Source organism: Lacerta agilis, chromosome 6 (assembly GCF_009819535.1).
Source record: "Lacerta agilis isolate rLacAgi1 chromosome 6, rLacAgi1.pri, whole genome shotgun sequence".
In the NCBI taxonomy this organism is placed as follows: domain Eukaryota; kingdom Metazoa; phylum Chordata; class Lepidosauria; order Squamata; family Lacertidae; genus Lacerta; species Lacerta agilis.
This window is the reverse complement of record NC_046317.1, coordinates 72,678,267-72,697,003: the sequence shown is the minus strand read 5'-3', so window position 1 is coordinate 72,697,003 and position 18,737 is coordinate 72,678,267. Positions and strand designations below refer to the sequence as shown.

General features: G+C 44.5%; 1 protein-coding gene across 3 annotated transcripts in view; it reads right to left on the bottom strand.

The window, feature by feature from the left end:
* Nucleotides 1–8,261: 8,261 nt before the first annotated feature.
* Nucleotides 8,262–18,737, bottom strand: part of PLCG1 (phospholipase C gamma 1) — an 85,697-nt gene continuing 75,221 nt past the window's right edge. For all 3 annotated transcript variants that reach the window (XM_033153395.1, XM_033153397.1, XM_033153396.1), the window contains exons 24-32: nt 18,410–18,567; nt 17,865–17,961; nt 17,059–17,283; nt 15,329–15,477; nt 13,368–13,482; nt 10,830–10,991; nt 10,145–10,233; nt 9,821–10,008; nt 8,262–8,460 (exon numbers count right to left, since the gene is read on the bottom strand). In XM_033153395.1, the coding sequence (XP_033009286.1) occupies nt 8,418–8,460; nt 9,821–10,008; nt 10,145–10,233; nt 10,830–10,991; nt 13,368–13,482; nt 15,329–15,477; nt 17,059–17,283; nt 17,865–17,961; nt 18,410–18,567 (1,226 nt within the window). In that variant the 3' untranslated portion in view covers nt 8,262–8,417. The remainder of the gene's footprint in view (nt 8,461–9,820; nt 10,009–10,144; nt 10,234–10,829; nt 10,992–13,367; nt 13,483–15,328; nt 15,478–17,058; nt 17,284–17,864; nt 17,962–18,409; nt 18,568–18,737) is intronic.

Sequence of the window (18,737 nt, the reverse complement as noted above, 5' to 3'; positions counted from 1 at the left end):
TCCTCTCAGAACCTCTAGAGGGGCACTGTGTTGATTGAAGGCTGCTGTACTGAGTATATCTCAAGTCTCTGGTTCAGAAAGGTTGTCTTTGTGTGATACTTCGTTCCACCTAAATTTTGTTAGCTTGTGGCTATCCTGTCCTCATGAATTCTTTTCCAAAAAGCATGACTGTATCTCGAGCCTTTAAATCACAAGTCTGTGTTTTGTTGTCCAAGCCCCTTAAAGCACAACATGGTATTTTTCAGTCTCAGAATTCAGCTGTGCGCGAATCTGAAGGCGCAAATGCACACATTGCGTGGAGTTCTTGGATTCTTAGTTTGGATCTTTTTGACAACGCAGCCACTGATGCTACAATTTCAAGTGACAGACAGCTCATCATGTGAGGAGGGGGACGGTGTCCTCTTAACCCTTTCCCTTTGTATTTCTGTGAAAACCACGCCTTCCAGCCTGATTCTACAACTCCCCCCCCATCCCGCCCCGGTTTTACCCTTATCCACACACAAAATATTTTTGCACACAATAGGAGATACTTTAGCACAGAAGAGGGGGGATGTCCAGGTTCGCGAGCTCTGCTTATATTAAGCAGCAATCCACATATTAAAAGAAAAGGCCTCATCTTTCTGCTTCTGCTGTAAGGTCCAAATGGGACTCATGGCTCTCCCCTTCAGTATCATACCTGAAGGCCATCTATGGCTCAAAGATATTTCCATAAAAGAGGTCTTGCGAGTTAAGCTTCTGCTCTTCATGCTCAAGTAGGAAAAGGAGCTCAGCTAGCTTGCAATGTTAGAGCTTCAAACACAGGAACCTGCTCTTAAGACGTAGATAGATTTGCTGGAGTTTCTTTCTGCTTTCACAGGAGAGGAGCCTTACGACCCTACTAGCACTTCCATAGATCTTTTGAGAAACAGTGTGGGATAGCTGCTAGAACCTACTGATGGCGTGGCCAGGCCTGTTTATGGTTTACTTTAGAAGCAAGGGGTCTGGATCCAGGGAAAGTTTGTGCAATGAGTTTTGACTGAGATATTGTAGCTTCCTTTTACTGCAATGCCTTCAGAGAACAAATGTGGGTAATTGTCTTAGGGTACAGTTTTCAAAGGAGATTGTAGGCCACTGCCATTGGAGTGAATGGGAATGAAGCCAAAGCTCTCAAATGAAAGAGCAACCTCATTCACTTCAATGGGAGTGGCACAGGAACAGTTCTTGGCAGTCTATACCCCTGCTTTTCTATGTCTACATACATACAGGTTTGTTTTAAGTATACACATATACAGTACATATATGCAGTTATTTTATGCATAGCATCAATATTAAAAATGTACATGTACAGATTGCTGTGTAATTGGAAATCTCACTCTGCTCTTAAGAGGGAAAAATAGTTCTGTGTGCAGTTAAAAGGACTTGGCATCAAATTTGAAGTGGGTGTCTTGAGGTCTACCTAAGGAAGGCAGGGTGAAGGGATTCCTAAGGCTGCGATGTTCAACATCTTTGGACTCAGAAAGCAGGGTGTCAGAGAGACCCAGGTCCATGTAACTGGGTCTAGAGTAGCCAAGTTTAATTAGCAGATCAGACATTTCTATGATGTACTTGGTTTGCAAGCCTTGGGTTCAGGTTTGTGGTTTGCAGGCCTGCAACTTCAGTGGACTCTGTGTTAGCTTGTAACTAAGTAGGTATTTAATTTAATTATCATTTAGGCTGGAACTGTGGCAGAGCATCCCTGGTGTATGCAACAGCCACACACCAACAACACTCCTAAAACACTGCAGGCACCAGCCGTGTGGCTGTACCAGTCTGCAGTGCAGTCATATAGCATGGATCAGTTGAACGCACAGTTCATGGTGGTTCCTACCACATCGGTGTCTGGTCCAACGACTGACTAGCTTTGGGCATGTGGATTCCAATGAGGGCACACAACTCCCTCTCTCCAGAGCAAATGTGGACAGAGGAGCATAATTGGGACCCTGCATGTCATACTTGACTTGTTGACCTGTACCCAATTTAAAGCCATATTCAATACTTCGATTTGAGTTTGCAAGACAGGACTGATTCCAAAGAGAGGATGCTATGAGCAATGGCTATTGCATCCTCTTGCTTCCTCTCTCTAGCAAAACTGTAGAGTTTTAGTTGATCTTCCCAGTGGTTTCACAGCTGTGTTTCATGTCACAAGAAGCATCGCCACAATTTTGCACAGGTTTTCTAGTAAGAAGTTCCAACTCTTGAACTACGTAGAAAATTTGGAGGAGGCTTTGCATACTGAAGGGACCCCGTAGAGCTGCTTAGATGAATCAGTGGTCTGACTCAGTATAAAAGAGCTTCCTAATTCAAAGAGGCTTGTCATTTTTGTGCGTCTCTGTTTGGAGAATGAGTTGTAGGTCTCTACCCCACCCCATAATACAAAAGCTAATTTTGACAGAGATTGGATGCTTGGTGGTAAAACAAGTCTTCTTTTACACTGATTTATGTACATGAATCAGTCTCAGTTGTAGCTAGAAAATTAAGTACCATTGCAGAATTTACAGTGGAAAAAAGTTATCCCCACACCTCTCCTAAGGATATTGGAGCACTTTGGTTAGAAATGTGGCTGTTTAGCTAGTTATAGACACTGTTACATGCTGGGCAGTTAGGCAAGGCGGTTTCTTGGTGCCCTGAGGATGTTTTATTTATGTGTTTCATTTTCTGAAAGCATTTATCTGCTTCTTCACATTGCATTCTGCTCCTGCCCCCACGTTTCACAAGCGCAGGAGGGAAAGTACTTGGGTAGGAACCAAAGTACTCAAGCCTGTCAGTCAGCTTTGCAAACATAATTACATTAAATTATTTTGGCTCATTGGCTTATTTTGAACTTGCTTTACGGCCTTACATTTACTCTTCCTCCTCTGTCGAGTGTGGATGTGTCTCCCCCTCCTGTCACAACAACCCTGTAAGGCAGGCATGGGGAACCAACATCTCTCCAGATGTTGCTGCACTACAACTCCCATCACATCATCAGCAAGGACATCTAGATGGCCACTAGTTCCCCATTCAGGCTTGGCATTGTTTGCTCACTCCAGGTCACCTCTTGGGCAGGGATTTGAACTCAAGCCTCCCCAGCCCCAGTTCAATGGGGTGTTCACTACCCCACACTAGCTTTGAGTTGAACAGAGCCACACCACCATATTAACACAAACTTGGCGTCTGTATTGGCTTGGTGAAATGAGGATTAATACTAGTGGTGCAGCTTTTGCATAAACAACGACTTGTTCTCGGCATTGCTCAAGCTGTGAGATTAGGAGGTGCTCAGTAGATGCTTTGACTTGACAATGACACTCCCATGTGGCCATCTCATCAAATAAATCTTAACATGGTGATGGCATAGCATTACAGCTAGTGCCATCATTGACGGTTTCAGAATTTGGAAATGGTGCTAGACAAGATCATACATACACAAGGTCTTAGAACCAGTTACAGGTGGGTAGCCGTGTTGGTCTGCCATAGTCGAAACAAAATAGAAAATTCTTTACAGTAGCACCTTAGAGACCAAGCTCATACCAAGAACAAACTCAGTTGGTCTCTAAGGTGCTACTGGAAAGAATTTTCTATTTTGCAAGGTCTTAGAAACCATTCTTCATAATTGAAACCTTTTTAATAAAAAAAAAATCTCCCCCCTCCATTTATACAAAATAGGCACATGACAGATGAAATGTGGAGATGCAAAGCATTCTGAACCAGAATGCAAAATGTTTTTAGATCAAGGGAAGGGATTGGAGTGTGTTCAGCTGCAAGCACAGAGTGTCTCTTCATGTGGTATTTATTAGTCATACTTGAAATCTTAATTTCATCTGTTCCCGATTCCTAGCGAAACTTCTGCTAGTTGTTGTTTTTAAAACTGAAAGCCAGTTGAACCACCCTTTGGAATGGGAATAGCACACTGTAAAATTCTTAATGATGGGCTGGTGTGCGTGAGGCTCACCAGTAGAATGAGCTCTGCTTTTGAAGGCGGCTTGTTTAGTCTCTTTACAAAGAGGGCAACCCTTGTGAGCTGCTAGGAATTTCTCCTGTGTGCCCTCCGTTGAACTGAATGAGATCTGTATGTAGGAGAAGACCCACAGCTCATTGGTAGAGTGCGTGCTTTGTCTTCAGGTGGCCCAAGATTCAACCCCTGCAATCTCAGATATGCAGCAGGTGCTGTCAAAGACCTTGGAGAGCTGCCTCTGATGAAAATAGACCAAACTGAGCCAGATGAGGAAACCTACCTGATTAGGTATAAGGCAGCTTCCTTTGTGCAACTCTTTCTCTCTATGGGGCTAGCAAGAAAGCTTCTAAGTCAAGGAATGATGTAAACATAGTGTCAGTGCATCTCTTCTATTAACTAGCAGTAAATGAATGGCTCCCTCATAGACCTAATGAAGCCCCAACCCTGAAACCAGCTTTGAAAATGCACAAGCCTGACAGGAACTGGATTCGTGTGTTAATAATTCAGTGTGTATAAAAGGGCTGGGCGGTAGATCGATATATCATCCAAAACCAGTTTGAAGTCCATATTGTCATATCAGTTTATTGTGTGTGTGTGTGTGTGTGAGAGAGAGAGAGAGAGAGAGAGAGAGAGAGAGCTGCCTCATGCAGAAGCCAGCGAATCACAAAAGCAAGCACCAGCAAAAATCACAATGCAGGAAAAATCATGAAGCCAGCCTATGCCTCTACAACTGTAACTGCACCCTTATTTCAGACATCATGATATATTGGTATATCGTGATGTGTAGCTGGTGATATAGAACGATGCTGAAAACCAGATACTGCCCAGCCCTAGTGTATAAGCATCGTTTCGCTTGTCTCAGAAATCTAACGTTTGAACTGGCATGCACAATATGGAGAATGCATCCCCCCCCCCCCCCGCCCTGCAGAGCCTCTCCATAGTTTGCTCTCAATTTTCTCAACCTGTGCCCCTCCAGCTGCAATTGCACTGCAACATCCACCATCTCATCCCATTGGCCACACTGGTTGGGTGCCTCTGAATCTGTAAGGCAATTGGAAAGAAACAAATGGCAGGTGGCCTACTGGATGGTGTGTGTGTGTGTAGAGGAGAGTCCACACAAATTTAAGGGCTCCTACTTTTACTTGATGCCATTTTGCCCGTTTCTCATTTCCAGGAATTCTGTTGATGACAGATGATGTCTGGATCATGTTGATGAAGGATGTGTTTTGTTTTAAAAATGAAAGTGTTACTATAAGGGCATGCAAACAGTGGGGTTTTCTCAAGTGAAAAAGACCTCTCGATGGCCATCTGTGCCAGAGCTAGAATTGTTTCTCTTACTGAATTAGAGCTCCTTCTTTTCCCTACCTGTTGGTTTTATCCCTAACATGCTTTTCTTATTATGGGAGGATCCTAGCAGGTAACCTGAATGCCTGGAACAAATGAGTAAGAACATTTGCAGATGTTCCTGGACAGTTTCTAGCTTTATGATGCTTTTGCTATGGCTACCCAGTCAGATGGGTGGGGTATAAGTAATAAATTATTATCATCCTTTTTTCTTCAACTTTGGTGAAATTATCTCATAAAGCAGACCGCAACACTTACTGACTTTCAAAGCTGATGGAAAACTGTTGTAAATTGCACCTTCTAATGCACCATAGAAATTTGGTTTATCCACAAGGTTGCTGTAATGTAGCTGAAAAGGGGCCCTTAGCACCAAGCTTCAGATGGGTGGTGGTCTGCTTTTGTATTGTGGAAAAGGGGTGGGGGTGGGGCTAACTTACAAACTAGGTGAAGGAAAAATTGGTTTCTTTTTGTACTTTTGGTAAAACTTTTTGAAGAGGAAAAAGCTGAAGGTGTTGGTGCGGGTGAATGCCAGTTCTCCTTTGGCCAGAGGGAACTGGCGCCTGCTATGATGGCACTCGCTCCTTTTCAGCAACGACGCCACTTCTGCGAAGTGAACTGCAAGTTTCCCTTCATTTTGTATATGTGGCTACGAGGGTGGGAAGAGCTTGCTTGTACAGTTTGGTGATATGAGACCTTTTTGGTTGTTCCTAATAAACGACGAGGGGGAAGAAAGCACATTTGTAGCTTGTCAATCTTGGTGGGAGGGGAACGGGTATAAAAGAGAAGCAATGCCTGTTGCATTGGGATAATTTTCTCTGAATTTGTCTATTTCATTATATGCCACCTTTGAGGAGTTCCAGTGTACATGGGCCTCACCCTCCAGTTTACCCTGTGAGGTAGGGCCCAAGGTCATCCCATTAATTATATGTTGGGTGTGTACTTCAATCTGAGTCTCCCTGGCCCTAGTCTGACAGTTTATTAATACTTCAGCCACAGTTGCTCCTTCCATAAAGTTGTCACTACGTATCTTGTGGCTGGATTTGGAGCATGATTTGGTGAACCAAGATCCATGAGTGCAAAGTTCCAAACTCTGGTTATGAGATGAGAAAATGATGCTGTCCCCAACAGGTGTCTTGACATTTAAATAACTCACTATCCTGCTGTATAGCTTATGAGTCCACCCAACTGCCCTAAATTGCAATATAAGCTGCCGCTTTTTGAACAATTTGGTTTATTTGCACACCTGCATTGGTGACAGTCCATTGCTCCATCCACTTTCCTGTCCATTATAAGCAGGCAACTATAGTAAGCCACATACACTGTGATGCGGTGTGCAGTTCCAGTTGCTGGAAGCCACCGGAGGCAAGAATGCTCTTGTGGTTGAATCCTGCTTGCTGGTTTCCCACAGGCATCTGTGAGAGCAGGATGCTGGCCTAGATGGGGCATTGCCCTGATCCAGCAGGCTCTTCTGTTCCATTTTTAAAGCAAGCTTCCTTGCAATTGAATTTCCTTGAAACACTTGGGACCTTGAGCATCACCCAATTAGTGGGAAGGGTTGTCCAGCCTGGAAATTTGTCACCTGTGAAAACAGCTCTTCATCTCAGTGAAGTATTCCAAAGGCAGGGCTTTGGGGCTTCCACCAAAAAAAAACAAAAAAAAAAAAACAAGGAAAGACTAAAATAAAGTTACTTGAGGATTTCTTTATTGTGCAGTCTGATCCATCCCAGCTAACAGCCAGCTGATCAGAATCCATAGGACAGGAGGAGTCAGGCAGGACTCTGCTCCTCATAAGAGAGTCAAACAATATATAGTAAATACTGCCACAGAAAATGGTACTTGCCTTTGGAGACTGGAGCATGTTTGCCTCCTGCTCCTGTCTGGGAAGCCCAAATAAAAACAATTCAGTTCTGTTGGAAGGGTGGTATAGTGTCTCTAGTAAAGCACAGCAGCACAACTATCACTGCTGCCATGTCAACATGGAATGACTGGCTGAAGTTGCCCCCACCTGCTCAACCACAGCAGGAAGAAGATGGCCTAATTCCTGTGGCCGCGGCTTCCTCAGAAAGGGGGAGATGGTTTGACACTATGCAGAAGTCTCCCCCTGCCCCTTAAGGAGGTACAAGTGAAGTCTTGGTCTGGAAACTTTGGCCACAGCTACAGTGCCTCTCTTCAGGGACACCAGTCACGAGAGCCCACAGCTTCTGCTGCACATACCTGCCCCATCAAATATTGTTTCACCCCATTAGCGTTGGCTGAAATTCAACGGAAAGGGAAGCAAACAAATTTAAAAAATGTTTGTTTCAGTGGCAAGAGCTCTAACTCCTGCAGAGCTGCCTTTGGCTCAGGTTTCCCCTCCCCTCCTCAACCCTTTATATCTCAGTCACTTTTAAACAGTAGAATGAAGTCTTCATGTGATTCTGCCTCACACTTTTCAATGAGCTGGTCACCCAAAGGAAGATTATATAGGTGGCCACTTTGTGTGCCTAAAACCGTAGCTAATGCAATACATGATCCACTTTTAGTAACATTTTGTTTTGGAAAAGACAGACTCAAGGGCCTTGCATAGCTTGAGACGGCCACGGAGGCCGGGGCCTGGTAGGTCCTACCAGGATTGTGCTTGACTACCACCAGAAACGCTCATACTTCCTTCTGCCATGGAAATCACCTCACATTCTGTGCACAAGCTGTGATTAAGGAGTTTAATAGCTATAATAATACGATAGATAGATCCAGGTCCTCTGGGCTCTGCTGGACAGCTCTGAGGGCATTATCCTTTCTATAAACTACAGTCTTGGGGAAGAAGGGTGTCGATGAGAGGCCACTGCATCCAGCCTTAGGTACTGACAAAGACATACACGTTCAGCACACCTAAGTTTACGGCTTGGTGCAAAGGGTCTTTCGTTGCTGTTGAGTTTTTGTTACAGGTCATGGTCAAGACAATGAAACCATTGATTCGTAGATTCCTTTAAAAAAAAAATTCTCCACTTGAACACCCTTCGGAAGAGAAACTCAAAAAGCTGCCTGAAAGTAGGCCAAAGCAGTGACGTTTCCATAGAAACCAGTTCACAGCAATCCGTGAGAATCACAAGCACTGGAGGGTGCTTTACAGCAGGCAAAGGTTGGGTTAGAGGCGGTTGTCCCCATTCACCCGTGTCTTTCGCAGGACCCTGCAGGGAAGGGGAAAGGGGGTTGAAAAACAACACAGCTCTCCAGCAGACTATAAAAATGCAAGTTACATTTGGAAGTGCATTGAGGGATTTCTTCAAGAGCCACTTATCTAGTGACACTGTGCTGATTTTCTTGACAGGAAAGTGTAATGGCATTTTTGTTTTATCCACCTTTGCACCCTGCCCTTTCGCCAAGAAATTTCAAGGTTTCCTTCTTTTTATCTTTACAACCAATTGTTAGGAAAGTGAGCCAGAGAGGCAGGGATCTGACCCGTCAGGGCCATCTTGTGCACCAGGATTTAATCCCAGGTCTCATCCAAACCCAACACGTTATCCACTACAACACACTGGCACCTACTAACCTTATGGGACGTTGGTGGGTACCAAAGTTTAGTCATGCATTTACTCTATAATAATCAGATAAATTTACACCATCGTCTATGACTGGGAAATGATCAATACCGGTATGTGAACTGGCTGTTAGCAGCTAGCACCTGCCATCTCTGAGGCTTGATTCTTGCTTTTTGATGCTATGGTTTTTCATGATGAGCTGTTGCCATGGCAATTATGCACAGGGAATATTTTGCCTGGCAATTTGATTTTTTTTCCACTTGAGGGGAAACCACTGAAAACTTCCCCATTCAATGATACATCTCTTGCATGCAGAACGAGGCCCCTAGGCCATTGCTCCGACCCTCCCACTGCCACACATGGGAACACTGCATCAGGGCTATTCAGAGAATGAGAGGGGTTCCATTCAGCAGTTTGACTCAGTATGTGTAGTGTCATCCCCAAGAGGCATGCAATGGGAACAGATTTCCATGTTCTCCATTCCCATGGGACTAGCCAGCTCGTGGCTTTTGTGGGGGAGGTGGTCGAAAGCATGACATTTCCTCTTGCCCAACATATCCCTGAAGAACTCAGCAGCCCCCTGCCACAATCATTTGGGATGCTGACAGCATTGCAGGGAGTGAAGGGGCTTGCTTTCCCTATCAGGGAAGGCTGGCATTCCAGCAGAATCAAACCTCTTCCCAAAACAAAGAAAAATGATAATTCTCCTATGCTTACTGGCCTTTGCAAGGGCAGCCTTATAAAAGCACAACATTTTTCCTCCTGCATGCATTGGCTCAGTTTGCAAGTCTAAGCTTCCTATGGGAAATAATACGTTAAGACAAAGGCTGCTTATGCTATGCAACATTTCAAACTCCACAATATGTAAAGATACCTTGGCCCTGTAGAAGGGCCTGAAGCTCGCCACCATAAATGGTCAACCCAAATGACTGACTAGGAGATATTACCTGACTTTAAGAGTATCAGTTTACCTTGAATATCCAGAGCACCTAATCCCTACTGAACTCACCTTCTGTCTCGATTGTCAAAGTGGTCTGCTAGCTGCTCCTGTGACATCCGGAAGTCTTCAAATGGTTGTTGGTATCGGGCTTCAAAGGAGCCTTCTCTGGCTCTGCCTCCTGTCTGCTGGCTTGGAGAATCTGATGACCTGTCTCGGAAGGCCGAAACTCCAAAAGGGCTGATCTCCCCATTCTCCTGCTTCAGAATCAAAAAGAGAAGTAGGTTTTTTAAAGCTGTGAAAAGACGGTTGTCACATATTCAACATTTTCAACCTCAACTTAGGGAGCCTTTTGCAGGATGCTGCACATCAATAGTTAAAGAACATAAGACTTACTTTGCCAGGGGTGATATCGATTTCCACCAGCAAGGCAGCCAGTTCCAGATCCTCACTGTAGTTGTTCTTCAAAGGCACGGCTCGGTACCCTAAAAGACAATAAAAGGCGCTACAATGGGAGCCAACTAACTGCAGTCATATAGTTACACTGGCCCCATTCACACATCATAGTAAACCAAAGTTACTGTATTGCTATGATTGTGCCTAAAAGGGCCTTTTCACTCCTTAGGCCAGTGGTGGCCAAACTCGGCCCTCCAGCTGTTTTGGGACTACAACTCCCATCATCCCTAAGCTAACAGGACCAGTGGTCAGGGTTGATGGGAATTGTAGTCCCAAAACAGCTGGAGGGCCAAGTTGGGCTATCACTGCCTTAGGCACAAAGTAAGCAAACTACCATCCCTGGCTTATTTTATGTCAAACCGCAATCAATAAACCAAAAACACATGTAGGCTACAGATTATGCTCTGCAGGGTGTGACTCCCCAATTTGCTCCCAAGTTAAGTGTAGATAGGATTGCAGCCTTGCTTTTTTCACCCAATTAACAATAGACGTTTGCAATTTATTACAAAGCAACTTTTCACTGATTGCACGACAACATCTATACACGACAACATCTATGCTCCCATGAATCTTATCAACAGAAATGTGCTTCCAAAGATATTGGAAACACCTTTCAACCACATACCTGTCTTCAGGCCTTTAACCAGGAATGTGGCCTGAGCTAAGAAGTTCTGGTCACTGAACATATCCTCTTCATACACAACAAACCGTAAGAAAGCAAACTCAGGGTTACTGACATGGAAGTGAAACGACTTATGAGCCCAGGCAGGATTCAGGCCATTGTCCACTATATTAAACAAACAAACAAACATACAATGTCTTGTCATTTCTGGTATTTTTAAAAGAAAGTAGTTCAATACTTTTAACAGTAGTTTAGCTTAATCCACAGTAAGCTGCTAAGTCTCTGGTGTCACAGAACGCTTTTGTCATTAACGGATTACAGAACTACTCTTTGGAAATTAACTTCTACAGCAGCACTTTTAAATGGGCCACACTTCTTCGCATCCATTTATTAAACTTCCCGGTTTGAAGTTGGTGAACCTTGTGCCCTTAGTACGAATCAGGTGAGAATTAAAAACAGCTACAACCCACCTCTAACAATGCCCACCTCACTTTGATGCTGCTTCCACTCTGCCACCTTTCACAGCATGTAGAAGACCAGCCCATTGCTTTACACAAGGGGCTATTTTAAAATGAAGTTTGTGGGGGTGTATTCTCCATGGTTTTGTATAGGGTGTGGGCTTGAAGGGTTGCTGCTGGGGAGTAGGGGCAACAAGTCCTCTTAATGGAGCAGACCCTCATCCTGAACACTCTCCCCTCCCAGAGCAACCCTTCAATTTGGGAGAGGGAAGTGACTGTTTTCTTGCATGCCTTCATTCAAGAAACCACGAAAGCCCTGTGACCTTTGCAAGTACCTGATGGGAATGCTCACCTTCCTGCATCCCTTATCCTTAGTTAACCATCTTCCAGAATCTCACAGCTGTTCCAAAGCACCAACCTGTTTGCCTGGAATGGGGTGCTGCCTCTAAGAGGAGTGTTCACATGTGTTTGTGGCACCACCTCAATGGAGTCTGTTGTTACCCATCATCAAGGAAGGGCAGCTGGTGCACATCATAGATAGGTACATGGGAAAAGGGTGCAATTTTTTCAGAGAGATGTCCTAAAGTTGTCACCACTTTAACCGCCTCCCACAGTGAGGATTTGCCCTGCCTATGGCAGGACAAACTGAGACCTGCCCAAGTCCATGCAACTAGGTTCAGGGCAGAGCAGAGACCTGAGGTCAAGCCGTTCAACTCCAAATCCAATGCAATCAGACGGGCTCTCAAACTTTAACTACCACAAACATGCATGTATGGCACATTTATTGCTGCAGTTACTGTCACAGTTCACATGCCATTTCCTCCACTTTCCTCCAAAGACGGTGTTCCTGGACTCTTTCCTGTCTTACTGAGACACAGCATTCTCTGCGACTACTTAAGTGTTTCTTCATTAACACAGGACAACATGCTCCAAGAACTTGCCAGGGCTGCACAAACCGGCTCCTTATTGATGGCTAGGCCAATTTGTACAATCAACTCCACAACTCCATTTCTTTTCCAGGCATCTCAGTAATCTAATGCATATCAAGCAATCTGCTACTATACGATCTCATTTCCGCAGCAGACTGTAGCTTCCATTCTTGGCACCAGAGTGGTTTCCAACCCCTCTTTTGCCTAGCATTTCTTGCATGTCAAGTGAGCAGGAAACACTCCTTGCCACATCACAGACTATTTGGAACTGGCCAGTGTTAGAACGAAGCTCAGAAAACCTCGCCTTCACACAATGATTCGGAGACATGAGAAAAAGCAGCACAGAGGCCAGGGTAAGAAGCGCAACAGGAAGAAACCCCAAATGTCAGGCCACCAAGTACACATATACTTCTGGCGATGAGAAGGAAGCTGGTTCAGTGAACAGGAAACACTTCTTGCCACCTCAAAGAGGCCGCAGTGCGCTTGGAACTGGCTAGTGTTACAGCAAATCTTTGAAAATCTTGTCTTCACACACCAAGCTGAAGGCATGATGCCAGAGTAAGAGTGCAAAAGGAAGGGGAACCCTAATGTAAAGTACACATATACCTCTGGGGATGAGAAGGAATGTTTCGAGGCCCTCTTCTTAGCTTGGGCAAGTGCCAGATTTACGTATAAGTTAAACAAGTTATAGCTTAGGGCCCCACTCTCTTGGGGGGCCCCAAAAAAATTTAAAGGGGAAAAAACTGGATGTACATTTCCAAAACAGAAGATAAAAAACAAGTAAAATAAAACCCACATACAGCAACAGTGTTTTGTGTTGTCTAGGGTCCTATGATGTAAATAATGGGCCCCACATGCTAGCCTGCTCTCTAAAATGTCACTGGTTTGCCCATTTCTATATATAGGGTGCCTACATTCTATATGTGCAAATGGCTTTAGAAACCTATTAGGTCCATAAATTACCATATAGCATAAATTCAACACAAAAAAGTGGCAATTTGTTGTTGACAAAGGACAGCTGGACATATAAAGGGCCCCATTACCTTCAGTCGCTTAGGGCCTCATCAAACCTAAATCCGGCCCTGGCTTGGACTTACAAACAACACTGTCATGCCTTGCAACCCGTCTGAATTTTAGGTGGTTCGGATACTCACCCACCATCTCGGTCTTCTGCTTTGCGTTATCATAATCAGCTCCAGACACCTCAACCTCTACGAAGGGGCAAACAATCCCTCTTCCATTTTTCGGAAGGTGTCGTGCCCCGAGGACCTACGCAGGGCAGGTAGGGAAGACAAAATTAGGCCATTGCTTTGCACAGTTTGAGGAATGGCTATGTACACTGCAGCAGCAGGCCAATTCCTCGATCTATTGAGGTAACTCCAGCACAGACAACATTTTCAAAACAAACAAACAAAACATTTCATCCATTGAAACTAAATGCATTTTGTCATGGCCCCTGGTCAGCTTTCTCCAACAAGACGTAGTAAGTCTGTTGAGAGCCAACACCTATTTGACAGGTGCATGTGGTGCAAAAGTGCTGCACAGGCAAGCTGAAGCGCTGGGCATGAGTGTTTCATCCCATCCCCAGGAGGCTAAGGTTGCACAAACAAGAGGTTTACTCTCCTCACATGGTGGGTACAGAGCTGAAGTCGACACAGGGTCTGACTTGATGGCACAAAAAATGCAGAAATGGGGGGGGGGGCTTTTACAGGCATTTGCCCATCTGTATCTGATATCTTATGAAAGAGCCTAAAGTCATTGGCCCTGATCCCATGCACACATGCCTGGGCGGAAGCCCCATCGAATACAGTTGGACTTACTTCCAAGCAAACATGCACAGGGACTACACTGCGAGTCTCACTGAAGCGCTGGAACAAGTCAGTCGTAACTAACTTAGTTCCATGCTTTCAGTGGCTAGCTGATCATGACTGAATCCCAATCAGGATGAACAACCCTAGATAGGACTTAGAAATCTTTTGTCTTGCCTCTCATATGCCCTTTTCATTCTATATAAAAGTAGAATGACAAAAGCATTGGTGGTGTGTGCCAGGACAGAAGCAACAAACAAATCACCTTGCTCTTTGCTCCCCTGCTTTGCACTTGACTTAAATTATGAAGCCAGAGTCACAACAATGCTTTTACATTGAGCCCCAGCTAAATACAGAACGCATGAGGTTTCTAAGTGGAGGGTGCCACCTATGGGTGGCAAAAGGTTGCATGTTGCCATTTTCCTGCCCCCATAGAATTCCCCTCTGCCCTGACACTGTGCAGTCCTGGTGTGACTCTGCTCTCTTTTGTCACCTATTTCAAGTCAATCTGTGCTGCTGGATTTTTGGCTGGGTGGCATTGACTATTTGGTTCCATCTCTAGAGGGCTACTCAGTGCACTGATCTAAGAAGGTCCATTGTTATTGTGGCTGAGACAAAAAGCACCTCAGGCTCAACATTTGGTAATTTGTTTGATAGGAGGGAAGGGCCTTAGCTTACAAAATTGCCGTTATTTATTAAATTTCTATACTGCCCTTCATCCAAAGATCTCACAAGATAAAAATACAGGATAAAAACACAAATAAATAATTAGAACAAAAACAAATCAAAACAATTACCCCCGCCCCCACCAAAACAAACACGTTTAAAGGGCCGCAGAATATTAATCAGCTAAAGGCCTGGTTGAAGAAGAACGTTTTTGCACGGCACTTAATGGTATATAATGAAGGCACCAGATGAACATCCCTGGGGAGAGCATTCCACAAGTGGGGAGCCATTGCAGAAAAGGCCCATTCTCGTGTTGCCACCCTCCGGACCTCTAGTGGAGGAGGAACTTCAGTGCATGGTATTTGTATGAAAAATGAAAAGTGGAGGAAATATTTCAGCCCAAGAGTTGCATTCCCTTGTGGGCAACTTTCTCAGGGCTCCATGCTAGTGGTGGGCAGGGCCAGAAGATCAAGGAGGTGGAGAAATGAATGTACTACACACACCCAAGATTTCTATTCATGACGTAATGTAGCAGTATTCTGAAGCCTGGGGCTGTAGGAGAAGGGACATGTCTGCCCAAACCAAAGTCAAAATAAGGTTTTGTTATAGCAGGCATGCAGAGAAGAGCATAACACACCAACCTCGATGGAAATGGAAAGCGGCTCCACCCCCCGCAGAGTGCTCTTGTCAAAGGGATCAAAGATGTCATCCCGCATGTTGCCCGGTTGCAGCATGAAGCCGCATCGGCCTCCAGACATAAACAGGGCCTGATTCATCTGCATTGGCTTATCTGCAAAAGAACAGGTGGCTCTGATGAGCAACAGCTCCAGTACTATGGAATACAATTAAGGACAATTCAGGGCATAACGGCCATGTTTGCATGAGGCCCCTAAGGAAAGCCAGTGCTAACTGGCCAGCTCACAAAACCCTGAACACCTCAGGTGCAGTTTCTTTTAGAAGGCAAAGATAATGAACCATACTGACAGTGTTGCTAGAAGGGCACAGTAAAGTATCTGCCGCCACTGAAAAGGCTTGTTACAATTGACACCTGGATAGGATGAGGCAATACCGTGGTTACTTTCAGACTTCAACACATGTATGCCCATTCCCACATTTTACATCGAGGGTAGGAGGAAGAAGAAGAGGAAGAGGAAGAAGAAGAAGAAGAAGAAGAAGAAGAAGAAGAAGAAGAAGAAGAAGAAGAAGAAGAAGAAGAAGAGAGGAGGAGGAGGAGGAGAAGGAGGAGGAGGAGGAGTTTGGATTTGATATCCCGTTTTATCACTGCCCTAAGGAATCTCTTTTCCCTTCTTCTCCCACAACAAACTGTAAGGTGAGTGAGGCTGAGAGACTTCAGAAAAGTGTGACTAGGCCAAGGTCACCCAGCAGCTGCCTGTGGAGGAACAGGGAAGCAAACCCGGTTCACCAGATTACGAGTCCACCGCTCTTAACCACTACACCATGCTGGCTCTCAAAACAGTTTCCTCCAGGCTTCACCAGACTACAATTCCCATCTGGGTCAGCATGATGGGAGTTGTAGTCCAACAACATCTGGAGGTTGCCATGTTGGCTACCCCCGGTTTTAAGGTTATATAAATTTGTTCTGAGGCAGCATCCTAGCTACTCTGACATATGTACCAACCTAGCACAACCCATTTTTTTTATAAAAAAAATGTTAACATTATTTATTATTTTGATTTGTGTACCCCCCTTCATCCAAAGACCACAGGGCAATTCACAACATAAAAACACAATATGAAAAGACAAAATATATAATAAAACAAAAGCAGAAGCAAAGCAAAGCAACAACCCCCCTCTCCCAGAAACATTTCAAAAGCCACAGAGTATCAGCCCAGCACTTTTGACTGTTGTCTTAAGATACGCAATGAAGCACCAGGCAAGCCTCACTGAGGAGAGCATTCCAGAAACAGGAGCCACTGCAGAAAAGGCCCCTTCTCATGTTGCCACCCTCCAGACCTCATGTGGGGGAGGCACATGAAGAAGGGCCTCAGATGATGATCTCAGGGTCTGGGTAGGTTCATATGGAGAGAGGCGGTCCTTGAGGTATTTTGGTCCTGAGCCATTTAAGGCTTTATAGGTAAACATTCAAATGAAGAAGAAAATATGGCCCAACTCCCAATCATAAGCAAGCACAAATAGCTTTTGCCCATTTGTAAGCAGCTGGACACCAGACCATGCAGAAGCAATACCTTTTTTTCCTGCAAAGTAGACATGTCCTAAGTTGAGCTAGCCAACTTTGTGCCATCCAGCTGTTGTGGATCATAACTCCCAGCCAGCATGGCAACTGATGAGACTTGCAGTCCAACAACATATGGCAGGTACCATGTTGTATACTCTTGCCCTAAGCTCTCACCTGGTGTCTGGAAGTTGAGTGCCACCAACTGGCTGCCACAGATCCACATAGGCAGAGGATCATAGTTGGAGGAATCAAGGCGCTGTCCCTTTGGGTAGATGCGGGAAAGCTGTAGCCGGTTATATTGCAGAAACTTCTTGCCTTTGATCTTGTTGACATACTTCTCTGCCTTGGTTTCAGGGAAGGAGGACATGTCTCGGTAGCAAGCCCTGTCTGTGCCAATCTCTGTACAGGAAACAGGGGAGACAATGATACGGAGCAGCCTATGTCAGAATGATCCCACCACAATATTTAACAGGAGAAGAAAGAGCAGTGGGGAGACAAAGAACTTTTCAGTTCCACAAATAAGATATGCATATTTCTAGTCATTTCTAAAAAAACAAATCAATCAGCTTCAGAAATCTAGAGCCAATTTTCACATCTGTAAAAAAATAAGCCATAAGAATCTATGTCCACTTTTTTCTTCAGTGGGATTATTCAAGTTGTGAATTAGATAAACCAGAGTCGTGACTAAATAGTATATCCAAGGATAATGAATTAGCAATGATTACAAATTAGGTTTTGAACCAATATAGAAAAGAAATGCTATATTGCAACTACTGGTGTGTTTTTGTCATGGTTGGCAAACACCTTTCAAATACCTACAAGTGAGAGCTTTACCAACCTACCATGCCAGATTGGTGCAATGATTTAAAAGCTTCAACTAAAACATCACAAGGCTGAACTAATGCCAGTAATCAGCTCTAGCCGTGCAATGGGTCATTGCACAGCATTTGCAATATTTGCCTAATAGAATCCGCACATACTTTCTTCATCAAAGGGGACAGGACGACAGTAGATGACCAGCTCAGAAAGCTCCAACGCTATCTTCTTCCTCCTCTCCATCATCTTGCCTTCTGAAAGCTGACAAAGAATAAAAGACAACAGGGCTCATTAATTGTATGGGTGGAAGCACTGGCTCAGGTACACGAATTCAATGAGCAGAAAACAGAAACAGCAGGACAAGTGGATTTCACTGTGGTTTGAAAAGTGTGTAGAATATTGTGAAAAGTGTGTGCTTTTCTACAAAGGTACATCTTCAAGACAGTCAGCAAAACCTCTCCCCACTGCACTCAGTCACTTAAATGCATACAGCTGGCAGAGACAGCAGGGAACCAACCACTTGCAGGGATACAAAACATGATGAGTGGAGTATCTCCATTCTGGTCTGTTACTCTTCGGGCATTCCTATATAACCCAGATATTTTATTTTATTTTCACATTTTATGCAGTGACCACAAGAGCCTTCATAACAAGTTCCTCAACTTTTGCATCTATGGCTTACAAAATTTTAAGAGACCGCATATCTTACCCTGGCATCAGCAGTTTGGGCGGCTTCACGGATCTTCTTCACCCAGTCCAACAGGTCTTCGTGTGTGTCAGCTGCTACATCCAGGGACCATCGTGTGATGGAAGCCATGCTGATAGAGAAGACAAACATGCGGTTGTTCTTTCCCTCTGGGCGGATGGCTGTGGATGAGGAATGAGCAGAAAACAAAGATTAAGCCACAGCCTGCCTCAAGATCCTCATAGACATGATCTGTACCAGAGTTATAGTTAAAAAATTCTCCATAGTATGTAGGTAGTATTGATAACTGATAAAAATAAGAAAGAAGAAGTAATTGAAGAAGGGAGGCAGA